The sequence below is a fragment of the Cajanus cajan genome, chromosome 9, assembly GCF_000230855.2.
Source record: "Cajanus cajan strain Asha chromosome 9, NIPB_CcT2T_4, whole genome shotgun sequence".
NCBI lineage: Eukaryota > Viridiplantae > Streptophyta > Magnoliopsida > Fabales > Fabaceae > Cajanus > Cajanus cajan.
The window spans coordinates 16,033,229-16,059,261 of NC_138525.1; the positions used below are offsets into that span (position 1 = coordinate 16,033,229).

The 26,033-nt window shown below is 29.2% G+C and overlaps 3 protein-coding genes across 5 annotated transcripts; all 3 read right to left on the bottom strand.

Moving 5' to 3' along the window:
• Positions 1 to 3,582: 3,582 nt before the first annotated feature.
• On the bottom strand, positions 3,583 to 7,746 carry LOC109815190 (DNA-directed RNA polymerase subunit beta (DUF616)). Of its 3 annotated transcripts, none has more exons than XR_014429432.1 (7): positions 7,139 to 7,746; positions 6,243 to 6,463; positions 5,967 to 6,143; positions 5,726 to 5,881; positions 5,062 to 5,338; positions 4,517 to 4,837; positions 3,583 to 4,395 (listed from the first exon to the last, which is right to left on the bottom strand). XR_014429432.1 is itself a non-coding variant. In XM_020379834.3 (6 exons), exons 1-6 carry the CDS (start codon positions 7,494 to 7,496, stop codon positions 4,605 to 4,607), a joined length of 1,422 nt encoding a protein of 473 aa, XP_020235423.1. In that variant the 5' UTR covers positions 7,497 to 7,746; the 3' UTR covers positions 3,745 to 4,604. The 3 variants fall into 3 exon arrangements, 1 of the variants encoding a protein (XP_020235423.1); XR_003805644.2 differs by having other exon boundaries at positions 3,583 to 4,416; XM_020379834.3 differs by having other exon boundaries at positions 3,745 to 4,837.
• Positions 7,747 to 9,305: 1,559 nt separating this feature from the next.
• Positions 9,306 to 12,350, bottom strand: RPS9 (ribosomal protein S9). The gene is made up of 2 exons (XM_020379841.3): positions 11,926 to 12,350; positions 9,306 to 9,867 (listed from the first exon to the last, which is right to left on the bottom strand). Exons 1-2 carry the CDS (start codon positions 12,250 to 12,252, stop codon positions 9,580 to 9,582), a joined length of 615 nt encoding a protein of 204 aa, XP_020235430.1. The 5' UTR covers positions 12,253 to 12,350; the 3' UTR covers positions 9,306 to 9,579.
• Positions 12,351 to 16,423: 4,073 nt separating this feature from the next.
• LOC109815209 (protein DETOXIFICATION 33) lies at positions 16,424 to 25,822 on the bottom strand. The gene is made up of 9 exons (XM_083063508.1): positions 25,524 to 25,822; positions 24,184 to 24,379; positions 18,641 to 18,986; positions 18,471 to 18,557; positions 18,186 to 18,242; positions 17,840 to 18,078; positions 17,613 to 17,735; positions 16,791 to 16,864; positions 16,424 to 16,648 (listed from the first exon to the last, which is right to left on the bottom strand). Exons 1-9 carry the CDS (start codon positions 25,524 to 25,526, stop codon positions 16,583 to 16,585), a joined length of 1,191 nt encoding a protein of 396 aa, XP_082919634.1. The 5' UTR covers positions 25,527 to 25,822; the 3' UTR covers positions 16,424 to 16,582.
• Between the last annotated feature and the right edge of the window lie 211 nt (positions 25,823 to 26,033).

Below are 26,033 nucleotides of genomic sequence, written 5' to 3' on the forward strand. Positions count from 1 at the left end.
CTCACTCCCAACCCTAATTAGGCAGAGGGCCTTTGTCTAACTTATGTTTAACGCCACATACATTAGCACCCAATGCAAATCCAAACAGAAAATGAGTATCTCTCCTCACACTAGGTGACATTTAATCAACGCCTAATGCTTGTGGCATTGGCAACAAAACCACGAAAGTCTATGCACCTTAAAAGCAATTAAACTAATGTAAATCAAATTTAAAAATATTTGGTAACATAATTTTTTTAAGAGGAAAATGTTGAGATATAAAACTAAAACTAACAAATTTTTGTAATGATTTAAATGAGAGAAAATTATATTTATAATAGAAATTTTTGTTTGGTGTTATTTGCTAATTAGAATTAGAAATTTAAGCATATAATTAATGTAAACCTCTAATTCTAATAGAAAAACATTATCAATTGAAAAACTATACTTAAATTTTAAATGTAATTTAGTATAATAAAAAAAATATATATTATTTTGCTTAAAAAAAGTGCTTATGACAAATATGTAGTTAGAACGGCCCGTTCCGAATTCAGAACGGTCCGTTCTAATTTAACTAGTCATGTGTTATTTTTGAATCTGGAACGGACCGTTTTGATTTCGGAACGGGCTATTATGATCCATTCGTCATGTGTTTTTTTTTCATCTGGAACGGCCCGTTCTTATCCATTATTCATGTGTTATTGTTTTATCTGGAACGACCCGTTCTAATTTCAGAACAGTCCGTTCTGAACTTGAATAGTAGTTGCGTCAGTGCATCGTAACACGTGCTTTTTTTGGGTAATTTAAAAAAAAATTCAGTAAAAAATTCAAAAAATTTGATCCTATGTGATAAGGTGTATAATATGCTATTAGATTAGATGCATCTTATGATTAATATTCATGATGCACCCATACACCACTTGTATAAGTGGTCGTTTAGAGAAGTCACCCTAAAATAAAATCTTTTACATCACAATGTTAACTCCTCTTTCGAACGCAGACTTGTTGCCGGTACTTTAGTAAAATACTAATTTTTGTGAATGGATAATTTTAATCTTTTATTTTAAAATAGAGATGTTTAGCCACTAAATTTTTAAAAATACAAAATCTTAATTCTATTATCAATTTTATGTTCATTTATCGTTAAACTTTAACATTTTCAATAATTTATTATTATTTAATTAATGTGATATTTAGTGTGAAATATAAGAATAAAATTTTAAAAAATTAACATAAAAAATATTCTTTGTTTATATCTATTTTATGAGTGACTAGATAGATCGAAATATTTTATGTCTCTAATAATTATATACAGATAAATATTATAAGGTTATGGATAGTTATTTAGAGAGAATATAAGAAATTTTTATTTTTTTACATATGAGAGGTATAATGGTTCACTAAAAAGTAAAAATCAAATCAATTATATATTTCAATATCCCCTTATATATTTCAATATCTCCTTTATAATAGGTATATATTATTGTTAAATTTTAATATTTTTTGATAATCTATCACTACTTAATTAATGTGATATTTAGTGTGAAATGTAAGAATAAAATTTTAAAAAATAACATAAAAAATATTATCTGTTTGTATCTATTTTATGAGTGACTAGTGGGATCGAGACACTTTGTGCCTCTAATAGTTACATATAGATAAATATTAGAAGATTATGGATAGTTATTTAGAGAGAATATAAGAAGTTTTTTTTTACATATGAGGGGTATAATGATCCACTAAAAAGTAGAGACCAAAAGTGATTACATATTTCAATATCTCCTTATATATTCTGATATCCCCTTATAATAGGTATATATTAATATTTATTTTATTAAAAAAATTTATATGCATAATTTTTAATTTTTTTATTTGCAAATGTATTGTTATTAAATTTCATATTAATTATGTATAAATATTAAATTTAATAATTAATAAATATCAATTTGACAGAAAAATTAAAATTTAATATTTTTAAGACTAGAAGGACTAAATATTTTTATTTTAAAATAGAGGAACAAAAATTCTGGATTGATAAAAATAGAGGGACCAAAAGTACAATTTAGTCTAAAATAAAATTGTTATCACCAACACTAATTGATAAATCAACACTGGTTAGCACAAGTAATAATAGTTTGTATTCCTTAACCAAGTTATTTAGAGTTAAGAATCTTAATCTTAAAAATGTAATATATTACATTGAAAAGGAAATATTTACTTTATGTTTACTATCTTCGGCAAAAATTAATTGCTACTTTCAACGGTAGATACTTCATACCATTAATACTATGCTAAAAAAAAAAAAATTTCATTTCATATCCATTCAAGAATTCCACAAAGATAGTTAGTTAGGTCTCTTCACTTCTATTAGCTAGGATTTAGAATCGAATATAATTTTTCTTGTGTTTTATATCTTTCTATGTAAACTTGTATTGAAGATAAGATATGTCGTTCATAATCATTTCAAAAATCTTCAAAGTAGTTGACTTTGTATAAGGTCGTACTCATCTAAACAGTTTTATTTGGATATATATATATATATATATATATATATATATATATATATATATATATATATGATATATGGATGATTAAGGATGTTACTTGACAAATTAACTTGAAAATTAACTTTATCCATAAAAACATAAATGTTATAAGACAATAATGAGTTAGAATTTCGATTTTGGGATTAAAATATAAAGTTATTAAGAGAATTATTGCAAATTATGACCGTAAAGTTGTCGAGTTATAAGTCCAACATTAGCTCTCTCTTTTTTCTTTTTTCTTTTTTTATAAATTTTTTAAATTTTAAGCTCAATATTTTAAATGATGCAATGGTGTAAAACGAGTTGATTAAGGATGTTACTCCACAAACAAACTTGGAAAACAATTTTAACCATAAAGACAAAAATGTTCGAAGACAATAATGAGTTAGAATTTTATTAAGATTAAAATATGAACTTACTAAGACAAATCTTGTAAATTGTGACCGTAAGGTTGTAGTGTTATAAATCCAATATTAGTTTTTTTAAAATTTAATATTTAATATTTTAAATGATGCAATGGTATGAAATGAGATGAATAGAAAAATACATATATACCCATCAATTAAAAATTTTGTAGGTAAATATTTATATCAATTCATTAAGTGAACAATTTTCCTCACTATCATAAATATTTTTTTTTCAGGTACCCATTGAATTCGAGTATGATTTCTCTATCGCTAATAGGGCATACTAAATTGGAACACGTCATCCTTCAAGGGGAATGTAACTTTTATAAATAACAGTGTAGTGTAAACTTTGAAGAAGTTAATTTACCAAAAAAAAAAGAGGGGTAATGCTTTAGTCTATTTATTTCTTAGAAAGACTAATTTTGATACCTAATCTCAAACATTTGAGGCAGGATTGTGAATTATTTTGCCCCAAGATACTACTATATCCTTTCTTCAGAATACGGAATAGGGAAATCATGATAACCTGTACCTTTAGTGTTGAGAGAGGAGGATTTAGTTGAAAAAACAAAGGAAATCTTGCAAAAACCTATAGTTCATTCTCTTCCTAAACCAATGTGCAAAATGTTCCAGTAGACGACAAAATCATATTTTCTTTCTTAAAAAGGACCCATGCCATATTCAATGCTTCATGAATGACCTTTTCATCAAGTTTAATTGAAAGCATCCGAAGTTCATCCCCTCGAAGGTCTTGCTGCCTTCCTTTGGATCATGAATCCTGTCTTTTGAGACTAATTTACGGGTTCGGTAACTTGGGGAAAAAAAAATTAAAATAAAGGACTTCCATTAAGCATAAAAAGCTCTAAAAGCTTTGGTAACTGAAAACCACAAAAAATAGACATCTAGGCACAACTAATCCCTAAACAATTAGTTCTGCAAAAACTACTAAATCTTAGAAGGGCACCTTTCATTACGCGTAATGCAGCTTTTTCCTTTTCTTTCAGCTCTTGTCTGGCTTATTATTCCAATTATCGTTTAAAAGGCCTTGAAACTAAAACCAAATGACCAATTAAATTGACATCCAGGAACAACTTGATCCAAGCCATTTCCTCAGAAACTACCCAACCTTAAAATGGTTCCCTCTCTTTATGTAACTTCACTATCTCAGGATTTTCAATGGCTTCTTTCTATGCTTTTATCCACTGGTTTTGCAACAATGCATCACCAAGCTGACAACGCATCTTTTGCACCAGTGCTTTGAAGTTTTGCTCTGGTTAACTGTTTCATCGTATGTCTGACACGATGATTTTCCTTGCCTTGCCATCATTAGCTACCACTGGAGGAATTGCTACATGTCTGACAGGAGAGATGTATTCCAACAGCTATGTATGGCTGCATTTATTTATTTTCACTAAATATAATGGGCACAGCGATCTCTTGTTTGTTTGATTTTCCTCTGTCAACTAGATATTTTATAAAACAACCTAATCAAAAATCTCACAGTAAATAGTAAATATAACTTATAACCATTCACTTGCTATGAGAGAAGAAGGGCGCGTGAGGTTAGAAAAACAATACATATACCTGATTCAGATTGGCTAGAGAAACTAATGAAATATGAGATGAGTTAGATAAATGCAGGTAGGCATTGCTCTCAACCAAGTTAATTAAATCAGCTTTGCAAAGGTTTGGCCTTCCGGATATGGCCCATACTATTGACAAGATCCTTGCGAGTACAAACAGGGAATGTATTAATGTTTTTGAATGCCTTCAGCCGCCACAGGACGTATGGGAAGCTGAGCTGATCCCTAGAAGTGAAGCGAACCACCTCATTAAACCAGACGCACATCAATAGATTAGTTAGTGGTGTATGCTTCCTCACGATGACAGAGGCTTCACATAGAGCTGCACAGCACAAGTTTGATCGAACATTTTACAAAATATTGGTGCAGAGGTGGGAATACAATCCAATATAAGTCAAAATTTGGTAAGAGTCAATGAGAGGATTCACATCTATTGACAAATTGACATACGGCAAAATCTCAAATGAAATAGAACATGGATTTTGTTTTATGAAGAAAATAAGAAAAATGTTAAAATTACTTTTAGCTAATTAAATCTGTGCATACCTTTTTTTCCATTAAATCTCTTGTCTTCAGGCAAGCCATCTTTTCTGTATTGATTCAGTTGCACTTCAACTTCCTCTGGCTTGGCTTTGTTCTTCTTGACAACAGCCTTAGCCTCATCATAGACACTACTGCGAGCTCCATGTTCTGATAAGGCTAGTATAGTATTTGTGCGCCAAAGGAGTGCTTCCAACACGCCTAGTGGGTCTCTCCGGAATTGGGACTTGGAGTCTACCCAAATAGAGTATTTTGCTTGAGGGAAAAGGCGATGGCTTAACATCTGAAAGATATCCAAGTGCACACATGGTTGAAAAAAAGGAACAAAAAAAGGAAAGTTTAATCAGATGATAATACCCCAACAAAAACAAGTAGAGAATAACAGAGCATTCCACGCATATATCTTATTTTATCCTTGACAAATAAAGCATATGGCAATGCGCACAATTGATGGATCTGATGTAGATTAAAAAGAGAGATAATGAAGGACAACAACAATTCTGTACATGCATTTACATAGCAGTATATGAAAAAGTTAAGAATCTTCAGAGAAGAAATCGGTAGGACACAGAACTGGGTGCAGCCACACTTTAATTATGCACCAGCAACACTATCAAGACATAGCAAATGGCATACAAAAAGAAGACGTAAGACTTCAAAGATTTAATACCTTGGGAATTTTACCATTCAACCTTTGATCGGCAAAAGGAAGATCCTGAACGACAACAACACGCCATTTTCCAATAAATCCATTTTCCCCAATTCTTCGTTCCACCAACTCCTGTGCTTTTACCGTGATTTCATCCCAGAATGCTACATAGCAAACCTGCATACCACTAAATAGATTTGGCAAATAAGATCAGCGACTTCTAAGATACATCAATAACCAACTCTTATACTGCTTAAATAACCTTCTTAAGCGAAGCCTTAGACATTCCGATTGGTTGATAGAGATCATCCCCGCCACCAAATGCACAAGTAGATACCACAACTTTGCAACTTTGCATAAAACTTTTATCTTCATCAGATATCTTAAACCCTCCATTCACACTGTAGAATCCGCAATGTACCATCATAGTTTCCTTTGCCTGCACGAAGAAACAAAGGGGAGGGAAAGGTATACATATAACAAACAGCCAAGCAGTGAAAGCAAGTAGGTAAAATTTGAATCAAACCCAGCTCATTACCTCAAAACTTTTATCTCTCTGTTCAAATGTTTGATTACCGGTAAATAAATTAAACCTTGTGTCCTCTGTACGCAATTGAGACAGCGTAACATTCCCTCCTACAAAAGACTCATCACTTTCTGACATGTATAAAACTTCACCAACAGGAAAACTAAAAGATTCTTCTTCCGCAGGAATATCCAGATGCTCAAGCTTTTCATGTGGTAGGAGCTTCAAGCAACCTGATAGGGATTAAATCACACGTCATATTGAACATTCTATCCTATACATCTTGAAATGAAAAATGATAATCGTCCCACAGAGAATTGCCCACCCAGCATCCAACAGGCAATTAACCCCTTTTAAGGCACAGTTAACTACCACTAGACATTTCAATAATCCAAGACACTATCAACTTATTACAAGGCGTATTTACCATTAGCACCACAATATACACACCTTTCTTTACTCTAACTAAGTATATGTTTGAGCAAACTTTTCCATAAGCACTTCTAGAAAAGAAAAATAAGAAGAAAAAAATGAAATAAACTTTTCTATAAGTTTTACCTTATGGATAAACTTATTTAGATTTTTCTTTCTATTTTTTTTCCTTAGAATTGCTTCTATGAAAAATTTATCTGAAATGAGCCTAAATATTAAGCAAAGTTAACCACCACTAGGCATTTCAGTAACTACTTATGAGATATCTAACCATGAGTGCCATATTGATAATAGTATACACATTCATTTCCTCATGACATTTCAATAACTTCATGACATTATGTGCCCACAATTGTACCCAATTACTTTTTTAACCACTTTGTGAGGCAAATTTGACTATATTTACACACGTGGTCGTGGAGATCCTAGCAGTACATTAATAATCATTAGTCACATTGAAATAGAAGGGAACTTACGCTCTCTGACACCACCCACAACATGGGTGGTAGGATCGAGGCGATTCAAGTTGGCGGGGGGTTCCTTCCGCAATGCGGGAGTAGATCTACGAACGTGAATAGAGTGTGTTTGTGCGTCGGCGTTGGTGTCTAAGCTAGGCTTTCGGGCAATTCTGGTGGTCTCGAATAGGAGCAAAGCCGTGGCGGGAATAATGATGAGTAGCATCCAGTATCGGAGGAGTAGCTTCCTGAGCAAGCGTCTGTTGCCGAGTTTCTTGCGCTTGCGCCGCGCGCGGATCCGCATCCGACCCAGCTCGTCGGATTCGTCGTCCGAGACGGGGATCGATATGCTGTTGTTGATGTTGTTGTTGTGGAACATTGTGGCGCCACGCGATGGGACGAAGAGGGGATTGGAACAGCAAATGGGGTTATCAGTTATCACTGAGTGTCGAACTCGAAATGCAGACGGGAATTTAACGACCTAAGAACAACTGCCCGTGATTTGTTTACTTTCATATGCTTTTGCTCGCTGCGGGTTAAATTCGTTGGTTAATCACCGCGTTTTAGTTATCAGGGGTCGTTCCAAGGTGCCTTTCTATTGGAACCTCGCGGATGCGAACTAAAATTGGGGGAAAAAAAAGAGAAAAAACCTCTAAAACCAGACCTTATAAAAACAACTTTCTATTGCCGCACTATATTTTTTTTTTTCCATTGTTAATTTTTTTTAATAATATTATTTAAATTATAAAATTAAAAATTATTAAGAAAAATGAATATAAATATTAAAAAGTACATTTTTAATTATAAAAAAATTATAAAATTTAAAAAAGTATTTTAACCTTTCTGTTTTATTAATGTTTTTTTTAAATTATTCCCTAATATGATATTAGGATTTTTGACAAGGAATAATAAGACTAAAATATGGAAGTTTGAGGGAAAATTTTTCAAATAAATGTTAATGTTTTAGTTATGAAGACTTAAAAAAAAATCTACAAAATTGTCTTAACTGGGACAATTTTTTACGTAGAGATAAACTTAACAATACTATATAATTTGAGAAGAAAATCGTGTCAAAAGAAATTGGAGACGAAATCAAAATTATAATATTTTCTAGGCAAAATGTGTAAATAAGTTAACAAAAAATGATCCTTGATGAATTCAAAAGTTATTTAGGAAAAAAATCATCTTTAATCCCAATGGTTTGCTTTAATATTAACACTGATGTTATAAATTAAAATTTCAGTTTTTATCTATTTTTTATTTTTTTAGATTTAGATCCTTATATTTATTTAGGTTTTATTTTTCATGGCCTGTCACCTACTTCAGGTTTATTTATTATTAAAATATTTGACTCTTTTTAATAAATAAACGTTTAATGTATAATTTATCATTATTAAAGTTAATTAAGATTAAAAATTACTTTTAATCAAATTAATAATTTATAATAGATACCCTCTTACTTTTTTACTTTGCAAATTTACCCTCTTGTTGTATAATTGTTTCGCTACCATCCAAAATCAATGACTGAAATTAATTTAGGCACAAATTAAAATTAGATTCAATAATTCAGAATCAATTCAATCATAACTAATTCTATTTAACTTTAAAACATACAAAATCTAATAAGTTAGGGTTAAAATAAAAAAAGTTTACAAGGCCATGCTTCTCCTGTCGAGTAGCGTTTTCTTTTAAAGAACCAACTTGGCTAGTATTCATTGATGCCACGAACATGATTTTTTTTCTCTCGGAAACTAACATTTCAAGATGATGAATTTGAAGTTTATTCAAAATTAGGATTTTCAATTCGTTGGTCTGAAGAAAAACGGCAAACTAACAAAAAAAAAATGCTTAAATTCATTGTCTTTCCGGTTCTTTATCTGTATTGTGTAGTCATAAACATCTACCACTTCGGGAATCCTCTATTAAAATTTTTAAGAGTTAGTTGTCAAGGAGAAGAACCAAGTCACTTAAGTATTCAACCGACATACATCTTGACAATGGGACTTATGCACCTCATAATGTCTAAAGGAACAACCGGTCAAATTGGGAAAGAGAGAAATTTCAAATGTCAATGCTTCAAATATTTCAATATGCCAAATGAATGAACAAACGGGTATAAGAAATGAAGGGTAAAGAGTAAAGACCATAAAATTCAAGAAATGAAGGGTAAAGAGTAAAGACCACAAAATTCAAGTCTTGAAAGAAACCTGCAATATAGTAAGACATGTGACTTTGGTTGGGAGAGAGAAATCTTATCATACCTACAAATACAATTCCCAATTCCATAAAGATCAAAGAAACAAGAGATAGGAAAACAGAGGGTAGGATTCTGAATACATATGCCTTAGGATATTTTCAATTTCTCTTTACTTTTCCTAACGAGTTAACTACAAATTAGAACAATCAATAGTTCCAAACGTAACCAATTCCAGAAACACCACCCTACATGTAAAATTCCAACCTCAACGTTTGGAATATTGAGGGGCTTTACGTGCTTTCTTCAGACCAACTTTCTTCCTTTCAACCACTCTGGAATCTCTGGTAAGAAGTCCTTCCTGTCTTAAAGGTGATCTATGATCTTCGCTCACCTTCAGCAAGGCACGAGCAATGCCAAGAGAGATTGCCTGAGCCTGACCAGACAGGCCACCACCCTCAGCTTTGACAAAAACATCATAATTACTTTCATATCCCAAAGTTACTAAGGGGACCTTAATGTATTGAAGCCACAATGGATTTCCTTGAAGATATTCCTGTACAACATTAAAATAAATCAGGCAAAATAAGATTAAATGGAGACAACACTTATCAACCACCCACACATATAGAGGGTGAGATATAAGGCGTAAAAATCCATTAACAAAATGATAAGTCCTAAAAAACAAAGTCAAGAACGTAAAAAGGTTGTCCATAGGTTACAAATAACTTGAACATTATCTGATTCCAATTCAAGCATGTTTCTCATTAAATCCTAAATCCAAGATGACAATATGAGAAATTTCTTCATGTGATTAGGAATAGTGAAAAAGAAAGAACAATCTACCAAGAAACTTCAATCACACAAACTAGTAATAGCAATCCATTCATAATATGAAAATACAAATTTCATTTGAAATAAAACAGTAAAAGACATGCACACTGTTAGGATAGAATAAATGGAATTAGAATAGTTATTAGTTAGAAAGATATCATGGGCTAGGCCCATCACATCTATAAATAGGAGGTTACTTGGTAGAGGGAAGATTCAGATTTGTTCAAATTTGTAAATTGAGCATTAAATCTTTGTGAAAGGAGAAATCTTTTGTAAAACCCTTGGAGGAGATATTTCTCCTATTTTGTGTTCCTTTGGACATATTCAATAAAATCTTTCTTTTCTTTCTCTTTCCTAATTCTTGGTTCCTAACAGACACATACAATATGACATACAATACTAATTATTCTTCCATAAAGAAAAATAAAGAACTTGAGCAACAATATCCAAAAGCAGGAACATGTTCAAATTAAATCAAGTTTGAGTTTGAGCCATCAAATCAAATCATACACTTCAAGGGATGCTTGGTAGAGGTGGTGGAAAATAAAAGGAAAGTGAAAATCATCCTATCATTATGTTGCTGAAAATGCACTTCAGGGCACACAGTTGCACTAATTTCCTTGGAGACAGAATTGAGGAGCAAAAAGGAAATGATACTTTAGTTACTCCACCATTCCAGAAGCAGTGGGGCACCAGAACCATCTGCTCTATAGACCAGGCCATCCACAAAACCACATGCTTAGTTGAATGAGGTCATTTTCATGGCACAGAGTAACATGACGCAATTGTCACGGGTGAGAGGCTGAGACACCAAATTCAGACCTGGGTTATCTGAAGGGCAAAGAAAGAATGAAGTGGAAGAGTCATCAATGGCAGAACAGCAAACCATTGATGAGCAAGAACAGAGATGACAGGAAGCTAAAGAACTTCCAAAACCATATCAGAGTCTAGAGAGTTTATGAATCAGATAACTCTAAGAGCTTGTTTGAATACAAGCTTAGAAAAGTTTTGAGTGCTTCTCTATTAAAAATAAAGAACTTTTTCCAATAGAGAAACATTTTCAAGAACTCTTCTAAACTTACATCCAAATAGGTTTTCAAAAACTCTTCTAAACTTATATCTAAATAGGTTCTAAACCAATTGAATTTCAATGTGGCAAAATACATACATATATCAGCAGCTCAAACTCGTAATTAAAGACACTACTGATTGAGCAACTAATATAATCCATGACAAATAACATTAAGGCTGGCGTTTGGATAAATTTATCCATAAACATTCATAAGAAAACAAAATAAGAAGATAAAATGAACTGAATTTTTCTCATAATATAAGATCAACTTAGGGTTTGTTTAGATAAATTCTCTGAAAACAAAGAAAATTAGGAAGGAAAAAATAAAATCAACTTCTCTATAAACTAATTAGCTTATACATAAGTTAATTTGTAGAAGCTTTCATATTAATTTCTTCAAAATATTATTTTAACTTTTACATTAACTAGTTTTAACTTACAGAAAAACTTATTTTGATTTTTCTTCATAACTGTTTTCCTAGAAGTACTTATATAGAAGTTTATTACTTTATTATCCACACAGACACTTGATACACCTCAGCTCAATTCATTTTACCTTTATGTTTGCCAAAAAAGGACCCAACTTAATAAACTGAACAACTCAACTTAAGTAACTAAACCGTAACACACTTAAAATATCATTCTCATTTCGGAATAATCAAAAAGAAAATCACTGAAACCAATAAACGTAGGGTTAGAGTTGAAAACCTTAGCGTCGCGGTAATTGATGATGAATTTGCCGGTTCCTTCCTGAAGAACAACGCGAGCGATGGCGCTCTTACGGCGACCGGTGCCGATGATCGTTTGAGCGGCGAACCCGCCGGGGAGCCGCGACTTGACGTATTTCCTGAGGTCGGCGGTTTCCGGTTCGGCGAGCGCGGTGGCGGAGACGAGGAGGGAGGGGGCTTTGGCGAAGCGGGAGAGGGAGAAGGATTGGGTTCTGGCGAAGGAGAGGGTGTTAGGTCTCTGAGAAACGTTGGAAGAGAAAGAGAGCGAAGAGAGGGAGGTTGTGAGAGCTGATAGGGAAACCGCCATTGTCTTCCACTGCCTTAGCACATCCAAGCTCGGGTGACTGGATAGTGTACAGAAGGGTGTAGCCAGAGATAGAGGATAATGATTTGTAGGAGAGTTTCTTTTTAACAAAAGAAATATAAAGAATAACACATTGAATTTGCCTTGATGGTAATAATTAATAAATAAATATATACAACAATAATGCAAATCGTAAAATATTTATTAAAGTAGTCATTTTTATTATATTTATAAGTATTTAGGTGTCCCAATTCCTATTATTCAAAGGGGAAAATTTTCTTTCACAAAAAAAGTTGCGTAGAAATTGAGATTGTTCTTCCGATTTTCTTAATGTTTTGATTTTTTTTTAATTCTAATTTATAAAATTAATTTTTCTTAAAATTAATTAAATTAATTTAAAATATGAAGGAAAACTAAATAATTAGTTTATAAAATTATTATTTTAAGGATAATATTTTAAATTAATTACTAGATATTTTTTTTAAAAATATTAATTTAATTAATTAATTTAAGGATAATATTTTAAATAATATTAATATTTATCTGGGTAAAAATACTTTTTTAAAATTGATTTGATTACTTTAATAAAAATTGTGGTAATAGTTAAATAAATGATAATTAATTAGATAACTTTTTAATAATCAGTCTCATTATTAATTTAATTATTTATAATCAATTAATGTTAATTAAAATAAGAAATGATAATAAAATTTATTTTATTAAAATTATATGTTAATAAAAATGATTAGTCGTCATAATTGTGTGTTTAATTCTACACGATAAATGTTGTTTGTTACATCTTAGAATTCGACATGGTTGTTTATGTTGTTGGGTTTGATTTTGTTATTCATAAATTGTTGTTATTGTTGCATCCTCTTGTGAATTTAAATTGATTGAAAAGGGAGACAACCATTGATAATTTGAATAATTAGTGTTGTATAATGTAGAAGAGCTATCTAGCTCTTCTAGATGAATTGGTGGAACACTAATTGGGTACATACTTCAAAAATAAGTCAAGGATTGATTATGGTGTTCTGAAGTTTGCATTGAACAAATTGTTAATAAACTCATCTCTCATATGAAATGCGAGAAAGCTTCAATGATAATCCAAATTATTTGTTGGCAATTTTTGTTATGGATTGAATGCAAATGAAACCTAATAAAAGGGACAATGGGGTCGAGGACCATACTCTTTTGCAAAGCGAGTTCATCCAAGATAGTAGTGCTTTAATTTTTATAATAAAAGGGTTGCTAAGCTAAATGATTGATCTGTGACTTAGTGTTTTGCACCCTTCAATTCTCATTCATCAGCCTAATTGGCTAGTTGAGCAAGAATTTGAATGAGTCCTCCTATGCTATTGATTGATCTTTAAGTGTTAGAGTTTTCAATTTTCTTCATGCTCAATAACTATTCTAGTAAAAAAGTATAGTCATCACTGAAAAACTTAAGTCTCCCCTCCTTCATTATATTTGTTGTTATTTTATATGTCAAAGCAATTATTGTAACCATTATTTCTTATTCTTTATCCTTTTTTTAGCCACTTATCTTGCCATGATTTTAAAAAAGAATTTAATTCACATATCTTTAATTATAATCACCATACACAATTCCTTAGTCTCGAGTCTTTTCAAGACAAAGAGACTAAATAAAATTAAAATTTCCATAATAAAATATGAAGTTAATGTCATACACAAACCAATATAATTGTTCTCATAAAATAGTGAGAATTAATACTAGCGCATTCAAGTGATTTTTATCTTTTATATTTAGGTTTAAGACTTTTAGGGTTTATATCTCACAAAATATTGTTTATATATAAGTTAGTCATAGACCTAAAAGGCCAATACACAATCCATTCAGCCTAGAGTTTAATGAAAGCAGGATTTGAATAAATATTAATCGATCTATTTTACACCTTTCAATTAATTGTTAATTACATGTCGATTTTTTATATCAACATTTTAACTTTCCATCTTAAGATTTGCCTAACACTTTATTTTATAAGACTTATTATTTAAAACTTGTAACAATTTTTTCCAAAATTTGAATCATTTGTTGCATTGAAAAACAATGATCAAGATATTTTTAATATGAGGAAGATAATTAGCTAAAACCAAGCATCATATAAAGGTCAATATCAATTCGAACTAGTAGAATAATTTCATAAAATCATAAAGTATAATTTTTAAAACTGAGTCATTCGCAACCTTAACATAATTCTTAATCGTTTTAGGGTCGATTATAATCCTAGTTTATCATAACCTCAATACAACTCTTTAATCGTACTGAGGTTGATTATCATCTCATTCACAACTTCAACATAACTTTTTGATCGTACTAGGGCCAATTATAATTCAAGTCGTTTGCAACCTCAATATGACTCTTTGATCGTAATTGGATTGATTATAATCTGAGTTGTTCACAACCACAACATGACTTCCTGGTTGTATTAGGGTTGATTATAATCTGAATCGATCACAACCTCAACATGACTCTTTGATTGTACTAAGATCAGTTATAATCTGAGTCATTTGCTACCTCAACATGACTCTTTAATCGTACTAGAGTCAGTTATAAGCTGAGTTGTTCGCAATCTCAGGACGACTCTCTAATTGTACTAAGATCAATTATAATTTTATCGTTTGAGAGGGGAATGTAGTTATGAGAGGAAGGAAAATTGCAGGTATGTAATGTCTAACAGTATATTTGAGGAAACTCTTTTGAATGCTTAAGATGATAATGTCATGAAAGACAGGGTGATGGTGACATGAATGCGAACCCAATACATGAATTTATGATGGATTCAAATGCTCATTAACCACAAAGTCGATCTCTTAAGAGTATGGCCGTCGAAAAAGTTTTATTAGAGTTCTATGATGAGGGTCAAAATGTTCCGATAAAAAATATAGTCATCACTGAAGCACTTAATTCTCCCATCCTTCATTGTATTTGTTGTTGCTTTATGTCCTAAAGTAATTATTGTAACCATTATTTCTTATTTTTTTATCCCCTTTTTTAGCCACCTATCTTGTAATGATTTTAAAAAATAATTTCATTCACATATCGTTTATTACAACCACCATATTCCACTCTTTATAGATAATTGCTAGGTCAGATAAAATCCCATGAGGGTATAATAATTAAGTATAACAGAGTTAAAATTTAAGAACTCAAATTAGGTATTTACTCAATTATTTATCTTCATGATGGAGTGGTTTGTGATCAGTTGATATCCAACGAGAGGCCTTTGCCTTCATCCACAAGAGGCCAGCCTTCATGCTTGTTCGAAGAGTGATAATCTGAGGCCTAAAATTATGTGTATGCAATTTTTGTTATCTATTTAAAAAAAAACAATTTTATTTTACTTTCTTATTATATAAGTGTTTTATGTTTGTCTAAACATAACTTAACATAATTGATATTACCTCACTTGGCGATCAACAAAAGACATATAGACCTTAAAACTAATTAACAAATGAGTTTAATGATCATATATCAAAAGTGTAAAGTATTTTTACATTATCAATTAATTACAATTAACTATAGGTATGATTTTTTTTTTAAACTTATTTATCATAAAAGTTAACAAATTCATTATACATAGTGATTTGTGATTGAATGATTGTGTAAAATTATTGGCATGAAGTATTTAACAACTTCAACAATGGTTAATTTTTGTTGGAGAATTTGGTTGGTCCACCTTTGATGGGTCTCCCCTCCAATAATTTTTTTTATACATAAGACTCAAATTCGAGATCTTACTTAAGAAAATCAGGTTTAATACCACTTGAACTAGTGTTAATATGTCTTTTTAGTTATTTATTGTAAAAATCAACAAACTTACCATACATAATAATTTCTAATTAGATAACATCGTAAAATTATCTCATATTTTCAATTCATAACCTATTTTCTCTATTTTTTTTATCAAGCCATCATAAGATGAAAATACATAATAATTTCTTTTTTGCTTTCAATTGTATTAAAGAAGAAATGGTGGATTCATTTTTTGAAATTAAAATATGTTTAAAGTAAACTAGCCCCTCAATTTTCCATTTTATCTTTAGTAAATGATTACTCTCTTAGATTAAATCCTAAACTAATTATAACTAAATAAATATGCCTTAACCCTTGCAAGAGCAAGGCTTGTCTTTCTTGTAAATTCACTCCATCTCGGAAAGAAACCTTAATACTTGATTTACTCTACCCATCCCCCAAAGCACAGTTATTAAAACAAGAGTAAAACAAATAAAAACATATTAAACCTTGGTAAGAATTCATGTGGAAGATTATTTAATAAATAGGTTTTCAGCCTTTCATGTTCATTCGATCTTAGTTGTAGTCATTGCTCGCAATTGATCCTCCCCACTTTTTCACGCGACTCTCTGCTTGTTCAGCCTGTGAATTCCATCGGCAACAAAATAAATTAACAAATAATAGCTTACTTATTTGTAAACAAAAAGAAAAATGCTAATTCTTATTTCTTATCACCCTAACTCAATTGGTACATGCGAGAGTACTAAATATGAAAAACTCCTACCTCTTTTTTCCAATTGGTTATTGAAGTGACGACTACAAGGATTATGGTCTGCAAAGCCATGCCTCCACCAACAAACAATAAAGATTATTAAAAATTAATTTTATATCTAATTCAATCGTCCAAATTTACTTATGAAATAAGAGTTGTTATCTACTCATATATATTATGAGTTAATCACCTATACATTGTCAGTGTAAAATTTTTTTACACTTCCGATCAATTATATCTTTTAATTGTGTCATATTACTGTTAAAAATAAATGTATTTATAGTGGCATGACACAATTAAAAAATATAATTAGTTGCTAATGTAAAAAAACTTTACACTACCAGTATATAGGTGATTAACTCATATATTATTATGTATATTTTATTAGTTTATGTAAAAATTTCAAAATCTTTTCACATCGAAAACTAAACATTTAAAACATGAACTTTATAAAATTAAACATTCGTAGATAATTAGTCTCGTATCAACTCAATAAGCCTAATAAATTATTAAAATTAGCTCTCATATCATGTTAAAAGTGAATTAACAATAATAATGTTGATTATGTATTCCTTTTAATTAATAGTGAATCCAAGACTTTAGATTAGTGAAACAATTTAAAAATAAAAAAAAAATTAATGATATATATATATATATATAAAATAAAACATAAATATAAAAAATAATCATATGTGAATTTGATATATAAAATTAGGAATATAATATATAAAATTTTTAAAATACACTAATAATTTAATAAAACAAAAATATATCTATCCACCTTCACTATAACATAAGTCTACCACAACTTGGAATAATGAAAATTGATTATGAGTACCTCTACTCCAAAACCAAATGTGAATCCCAAGACTATCCCTGCCGGTAATCCAACAATATAGTAGCACCCAATGTTGATGTATGCTACTAGAGATTGCCAGCCAGCTCCAACAGCAACACCTAAAACCATGGTCAACAAAGGTATAAAATTAAAATAAGATAAAAAAGTGTCATCTTAATTGAATAATGTAATTTGACTAAGTTTAATGTCTTGTGAGACTAACCGGATAGGACCGGTTGAAGGCTGTTCAGAACTACTGTGACACCGAGTAAAGCAGCAAGTTTTGTTGTTTCATTAGCAACTTCAACGCTCGTGGTAAACAAGTAGGGAAAATAATCTTTGGTTGCTAACACTACGATCATGACAATAATACCAATAGACACTGATGTGATCGAAACCACCCACACTGCAAACCTTGCTGTCTTGAAATCTCCAGCCCCCAGTTCATTTGATACTCGCACACTGTCCATAAGTTAAAACAATTTAAGTACTTCAGAATATTCATTAGTAACCTTTATATGCTACTGCCAGCTGTGAATACAAGGATACTAAATCACTCAGATTATCACCTTATAGCAGCATTGAACCCAAATGCGATCATGGCATCCCAGCCATTTATGCTCATACTGTAAAGATGGAAACAAGTATTAGTAACCGATATTGCTCTTCGATTTTTTTATGTTCACTCAAATCAATATAGTGGCACTTGGGATGATATGGTGGCATTTACTAAGCAAAGCATCACAATGCATTTAAATTTCGATGTCTATACTATACTATAGTGTAAAACTACTTTATATTATGAGTGCTCATAAGAATTTAAAGGGATGGAGGGAGGGTAGAGAATTTTTTACCAGATAGATATGGCATCAACAGGAATCAGGGGATTTGTCAAACGCCCTGTTATGACCACCAGTACCATCAAATACCAAAACTCCAAGCTGCCATATTCCATTTGAAGAGTTAATTAACATTTAGCATCATATTTGGGCAAATGAAAGGAAAATGAAGATAGAGAAAATACCATAACATAACAGCTGAAGCCAAAGAGAGCTTTAGAAAACCAAACAAGTCTACAAAAGCTAGCCATGTGAATCCACTCCAAGCTCCGTCTGATTTAGTGATGAAAATGTACGACAATTGTGCAATGACAATCAACCACCATGATGTGTTTAGAGTAATTGCTGCTCCAGTTAAGCCCCATCCCAACTTCAATATAAGAAGCCAACTAAAAAAAGTGTGTAACACCAAAACAACTGCTGATATCCATAACATCACCAGGACTTTCCTCTGCGCCTGTAAGAACTTTTGGATTGGAAAGCTAACAGCATATGCAAACAATTGCGGTAACATCCATAGAGCAAATTTTCCTACCAAAACAGAGTAGAAGTAAATAATACCAGGGGTGGGCAAAACGAACTGAACTGAACTGAACTTATAAAAACTATACTGAACTTAAAAGTAGTTCATATGAACTGAACTAAACTAAATATTAGTTCAGACGAACTGAACTGAACTATTCTTTTGTGTCATTGAACTGAACTGAACTATACTATAAAAACTTGAACTGAACTGCAATTTAAACTGCACTAAACTGTTATGATATTTTGAATTGAACAATTTTGACTCATTGATCTATCAAAATAGGACACATTTGTCAACTTTACTTTATTTTCCATTTTATTTAAATTTTTCAAAGGAAAAAAAATATAAAATTAAGTCAAACAAACTCAGTGAATTTTAAGCCTAAAAATAAGTAGTTCAACATAGCTCAATTGATCCGTTAAGTTTAACAAAATTGATATAATTTTTTTTCAAATAACTTTTTTTCTAAAATTTTGGTTATTAGACTATCGAGCTAATCTATTAAGACATAACATGTTAAACACATCTAATTTTTATTCTTTTATAAAAATAATTCAATTTTTATAATTCAGTTCAGTTTTTATAGTTCAGTACAGTTCAACTTTACAACAGTTCAGTTCAGTTTTTTTTTTAAACAGTTCAGTTCAGTTTTTTTTACAAACAGTTCAGTTTTTTATAGTACAGTTCACCACCAGTTCAGTTCAGTTCAGCTCAGTTTAGTTTTTTTTGCCCACCCCTAAATAATACAACGTGCTCCTAATAATTATAACAATATTGATACATACATGAACATTCAACACCATTACTCCAAACACATTATTAATACTTTAAAATTTTTTATATTTTTTGTTTGTTTAAAAAGTGATAATTGACATATATGATTTATAATTATTATTATTTTTACTTAACTTATGACTTTAATTCTAATTTATTTTATGAATTAATCACCTATTTACAGTGACATAGCATAATTAGCTATCTATACGTGATTAACTCTTATTTTATTATATAAGATAACATACAGCTTTTAAAAAAATCATTACAAACCAAATTAATCATGTCACGTATTAATTACAAGAAAACCACAGTAAATATTTAAGTGTTTTCAGCCAAACACAAAGGAAAATTAAACTAATCACTGTCTACTGTAAAGGGGCTGGTGGATGGAGGGTATGACACATTACACATTGATACAACGACCAGTCAGCAGAAATAACAGAGTGTCAGAGTCTAAAACGTAGACTTTTAGGGTGCGTCATGCGTGAGAGGGAGAAACAAAAGAAACAAATCCAATGTATAGACTGTTTAGACAAAAGTTAAATGCGTTTTTTTTTATAACTTCACCATTGAAAAATAAATATTTTTCAGTAAAAAAAGTTTTAAAAAACATTTATCGTATTCAAACATGCTTATACTATTTTATAATTGTTTTCCTTCATAAGTAATAATAAATAATCGAATTAGAAATCGTGATTCAATAATTATAATCCATATATGATACATAAGAAGTTATAATTACAATAAGTATTATACTGTTCAATAACTTTATATTAATTGTGAATTTTCTAAATCTAACCGTTAGATTGAAAGTTCATATCACTTTATATGTGTATATTAAACTTTGTTAAAATTGAATAACAACTTGAAGGTAATCAAAGTGTTTATATTTTATTATATTTTGAAATGAATATATTACATCAACTTTGTTTTATAAGAATGAAGTATCAAATCATTTTGGATTAATATGAAATTTTGTATATATAATCTAAGTGATATGAACTTTCAATCTAACGGTTAGATTTATAAAATTTACATTTAATATAAAATTATTGAGCAGTGTAATATTTAGTAAAAGTTACACCGATGTTATTATAACCCTCCTCATGATATATATGTCTTACTTTTTTTATTTTTTAAAAAATAAAAAAAAAAAGAGTTTGGTAACTTACACTTACTTATTTTTTAGAAGGGATAAATTAGGAAGCTACACCTAGATGTATTTTAAAAATATATTAAATAACTCTTTTGATTTCTTTATAATATCAAATTAGAAATTTTAGTCTCTTTATTTTTATATTCACAATTTTAATCTCTTAAATTTATAAAATTTACAATTTGATCATTAGATATTTATTCGTTAATAAAATTATAATATTTGTCATAATTTGACGTTAAGGAGATAACCTAATAATTAATATTTAATAATATTCAGGTTAAATTTTATTTTTAGTTTTCATTTTTATATAAAAGTGGTAAAATGGTATAAAAATAAGAATTAAAAGTGTAATTTATTTAAATATTAATTATTATGTCATTTAAGTTACAATGAACATTACAATTTTAATAATTAACCAACAAAAATTTATGAATTTTATAAACTTAAAGAATGAACATTTAATGTTAGGTTTATAAATTTTATAAAATTAACATATTAAAATTACAAATTTAAAAATAGACCAAAAAAAATTATAAATTTAATATTATAAAAAGATTAAAAATGTAATTTAGCTTAAAAAATATTATAATTATACTAATTGTAGATGATAATTATAATTTTTATATGTTATTATTTAAAAATAAATATAAAAGTAAAGTTGCTGATATTATTAACGATTTTATTTATTCTATTATTTCATTTTTTACTTGACTTGTTTATATTTAAGGTGATAATTCACTACTCATACTTGTAATTTCTATTTGAAAATCTTCGTTCATAATAATAACTTTGTCCATTTTAAAAAGTTATTAAAATTCTATGCAATTTAAGTAATTTTGAAATAAAATTATCCTGTGTCCGTGTCATAAAAAAAAAAAAAAAAAGTCTCATATACTATACACATTTATGGTACTATGTAATAGACATGGACTATTACCTAACAAAACCACGATTTATTACCCACCATTCACCGTTGAAATTCAAGGATGCATAAGGGTCAAGAGGACTGGGGACCACATAAAAATAATTAGTGCGAGAATGGCCCAGATTCAGATATAGGAGTGTTCCAAGATTGAATCATTGAAAAATTTATATTAAACCGAATTAATTCATTTTTTATAAAATAAATTTATAAATCAATTTTTTTTTTAAATTGGATCAGTTTAATGGGATGCGGTTATTTATTTTTTATTCATATATTGATTAATTTTTTTTAAAAAATCAAATCGAACTAAATTGATCTACTTTATAAAAATAGATCAAATAACTAAATTAATTTTATAAAGTAGATCGATTCAGATTTTTTTTTTTAAAATGAATCGAATTTTTTAATATGGATTAGTTTGATTATAAATCGATTTAGATCAATTTGGAGTGTTTGTACACTCCTACTCAAAGAAGGTACGCCTGATGGAGAAATGCTCTTGTCTAAATATGTATACTATTTTTTTATATTATAATATTAATACAAAGTAATTTCTTTTAAATATAGTGAAAACATAGAAGATAAATATTTTTCTTTCAACATAATATATTCCATATCAAACTTTGAATAATTTAGTTAAGGAGTACAAACTCTAACCACTAATACCAACTAATATTGGTTACAGTAAATTTACATGAAACTATTATAATTTATTTTATAAAATTTGGCTAATTTTTACTCTATAGTTCGAACAATTTTACTTTTTAATTTTTATAATTAAAAATATTTTATTTTAGTCAAAATAAATACATATATATATATATCATTTTATTTTTTTAATCTTTGTTGACTATTTTTATAGAAATTAAAAAGAAAAGTTTATGTAAATATAAAAAATATTAAAAATAATTGTAAAGAATAAAATGGAAATTTAATGTAAATATAGGAATTAAAATAAAAAATTATATATATTGAGACTAAAATGAAAAATTTGTAATTATGAAAATTAAAAGGTGAATTTTATAAAATAATACGGAAAAAAATATTTTATTTTATAAATGCATTCAAATTAATATTTTGTTTCCTTTCTCATTTTTATATCTAAATTCTAAATTAAAATTTGATGAGATTAAAATTTATCAATATTTTGATTATTAGTTTTCGTTTTATTAGAGTGAATTAGATCTCATAAACTAGAGTGAACCCATTCCGCCTAACTCATTCATAGAAAATCAACTGAAAAAATACAACCAAAACTCAAATTATACCAAAAAAAACTAAAAATAAGCTATCATATTTATAAAGAGAAAAAAAAAATATGTGTAACTTAATGTGAGACTAAGAAATTTCATTGATAATAGTCGATAACACATGAGTAAATTGAATGAAAAATGTTCTTAATATTATTCAGATGCAACTTAATTAAGTAGAAGGTTCTTAATATTTTTGCTAGTGGAAATGCTTGGTGGGTGAAGATTTGAAAAATACTTCTCACCTATTATTCGGATGTTATTATGCCTATTCTGTATGGTTATCTGTTTTTGTTTGGTTTGGTGTTTCAATAGTTTTACACAACTCTTATCATGAAAATTTTTCTCATTTTATTGGATTTCGTAGATGTAGTGGTAGAAATAGGATGAGGTGGTCTGTGGTTTGGTTAGCCACAATTTGGTCTCTGTGGCTTGCTAGAAATGATATCATTTTTAAAGACAAGGTGGTGGCAATTACAGATTTAGTGGAATTAATCAAATTACGTAGCTGGAACTAGATTAAGACCAAAGATAAGTAATTTTTTTACCCATTCTCAACGTGATTTTCTTCCCCTGGTGTTTGCCTTAACTTCTGGAATAATGATTCTTTCTGATTCTGTACACACCATGGTGTTAATTTTGTATTTGGTTTTCTGATTACTGAACTTGTTTAATGACATTTTATGGTCCTATTTTTGTAATGGTGGTAGACATTACAATATGGTGATTACCTTTTGTATGGACTACATTGGATTTTGTTTAGGTAACTTTGTATTTTGTAATGGGTTGGAGTACCCCTTGTACTCCCCTTAATTTATTTTGCTTATAAAAAAAAATTGAATGAAAAATGTGATAATTTTTTAAAAAATATTATCGAAACTAAATTATTTGTTTAATACAATTATTTTTAATAAAATTGTGACTATATTTTATAGAATGTCTATTTACATTTTAGATATATGAGAGGACTTTATTATTACTTCACCGAACTCATAAAATAGCAGGACCAGTCATTTAAAAGTAATTTAATATATTTTAGTACACTATAATTTTGATATAGTATAATGATAGAATGGAAGTATAAAACAAACCAACAGCATCTGAGATCTCAGCAGTCTCTCCAATGAGCCTCAAGAGGGGGGGAGACCAAACATAAACAGGCACCAAAACAAGGGCAGTGGTGACCAAGATGACCCATGATCTTTGCATGTACACTCCCAACATCCTGATCTGACCCGCACCGTATGCTTGCCCACAAAGTGTCTCCAAGGCACTCCCCATTCCCAACTAAATAATTCATTAATTTCACATTAATAGTGACATAAGATTTTTTTAAAGTTTAATACATATTTAATTTTTTTTAAAAAAAATTCAATTAGATAGTTAAATTAAAAGAATGTAATTCAATCCTTCATTTTCTTTATATACTTGTAATTTAGTTCTTATGATTAAATATTTGATTACAATTCATAAAATTTAATAGAATATTTTTATATTTTCATAATTAAACAACCATATCAAATTTTTATCTCATGATATCATCCACATATATTATGTTTTAATTTCTACTTATAGAAATTTATTTCATGAATTGAAAATGAACTTCTAATTTAAGGGGTTAAAATATTTTTTGGTCCCTACCATCTCACTTATTTTATCTTTTAGTTCTTACAATATAAAATAGAACTTTTTAGTCTCATTCTATATATATTTTTTAATCTTTTTAGCTCCTATAATTTAAAAAAGATATTTTTAGTTCTTATACTTGTAGTTTTGCAATCCTTCTAATCTTTGTCGTTATTTTTTTTGTAATATTGTTTCTTTTGTGTTGACGTGACATAGATATTAACTAAATTTTGTGTATCTAATGTCGAATTTATTATACTGGAATTACTATAAATTAGATCTTTGAATACTTCATACCTCTTTTGTATCCTTAGTAACAATGTCTATTATTGAGACTTTTTGTTTTATTCTCTTAAAATTGAAAACCTCTACCACTATCTTAAATTATAGGGACTAAAAATAATTAAAAATAAATAAATTTAAGAATTAAAAATATTTATTTTAAACTACATGCACTAAAGAGTAAAATAAGTGAAATTATAGAAATAAAAAAATATATTTACCTACAAACAAATCTAAACTAAATTCATCCTATTTAATGATACCATTACTAACATATTCTTACATTTAATTGAGATTGTATATATTTTCAGTGTTCTAAGGAAGGATAATTTTAAAAAATAAATTATTTTTAAATGAAATTAACAAAATTAAATGATTTAAACTAATTTTTTAATATATTTTTTTTGGTGTTGTTTATATTAGTGAAAGAGTAGATATTTAGAATTTATTTAGGAATAAGATTTTCACATTTTAAATAGAAATCAAAGTCAGATTTTGGTAAAAAGAGAGTTTATTTGGATACCATGATCCCAAAGGCGAGGCCACCAACAACAGAATTTCCAATTGCAACAGCAGCAAGATCGAGCTCACCAACGAGGCCAGTGAATGTTTGAGTGAGTGCACCAAGCGAGTACACACATTCTTGGAAACCCTAAACCCTAAACCCGAATCACTGACTCCTCGTTGTTATCTAACAATAGTGGAGTGTCCATAGACATTCTTACTTCCCCACCCAACGAGACACCTATGATACTATTATCACCTTTTTTTTTCTCTTTACTATACCAGAATTTCAACTGGCTTGCCTTCCAAAGCTTGCTTTGCATTAACTCATTCATATATATATATATATATATATATATATATATATATATATATATATATATATATATATATATATATATATATATATATATATATATATATATATATGTTGGAGAAGGGTAGGCTACGAAAATGTGAATGACCAGTGAGGAATATCTATAAGTGCCAGCTACGATCATTATATTGGAACTGAACGGTGGTTGCTACC

Bases quoted from the DNA above. Each gene is read 5' to 3' on its own strand.
- LOC109815190 (XM_020379834.3), bottom strand. From the start codon at position 7,496: ATGTTCCACAACAACAACATCAACAACAGCATATCGATCCCCGTCTCG. The intron at 5,882-5,966 runs GTTATTTAAGCA...AGTGGTATGCAG, and splicing joins CTAAGGCTTCGCTTAAGAAG to GTTTGCTATGTAGCATTCTG. The intron at 5,339-5,725 runs GTATTAAATCTT...GATATCTTTCAG, and splicing joins TGAATGGTAAAATTCCCAAG to ATGTTAAGCCATCGCCTTTT.
- RPS9 (XM_020379841.3), bottom strand. From the start codon at position 12,252: ATGGCGGTTTCCCTATCAGCTCTCACAACCTCCCTCTCTTCGCTCTCT. The intron at 9,868-11,925 runs GTTTTCAACTCT...AATGTTGTACAG, and splicing joins TCAATTACCGCGACGCTAAG to GAATATCTTCAAGGAAATCC.
- LOC109815209 (XM_083063508.1), bottom strand. The intron at 18,243-18,470 runs GTAAAAAATTCT...CCATCTTTACAG, and splicing joins GTTGATGCCATATCTATCTG to TATGAGCATAAATGGCTGGG. The intron at 18,079-18,185 runs GTGATAATCTGA...ACTTATGGACAG, and splicing joins GGGTTCAATGCTGCTATAAG to TGTGCGAGTATCAAATGAAC.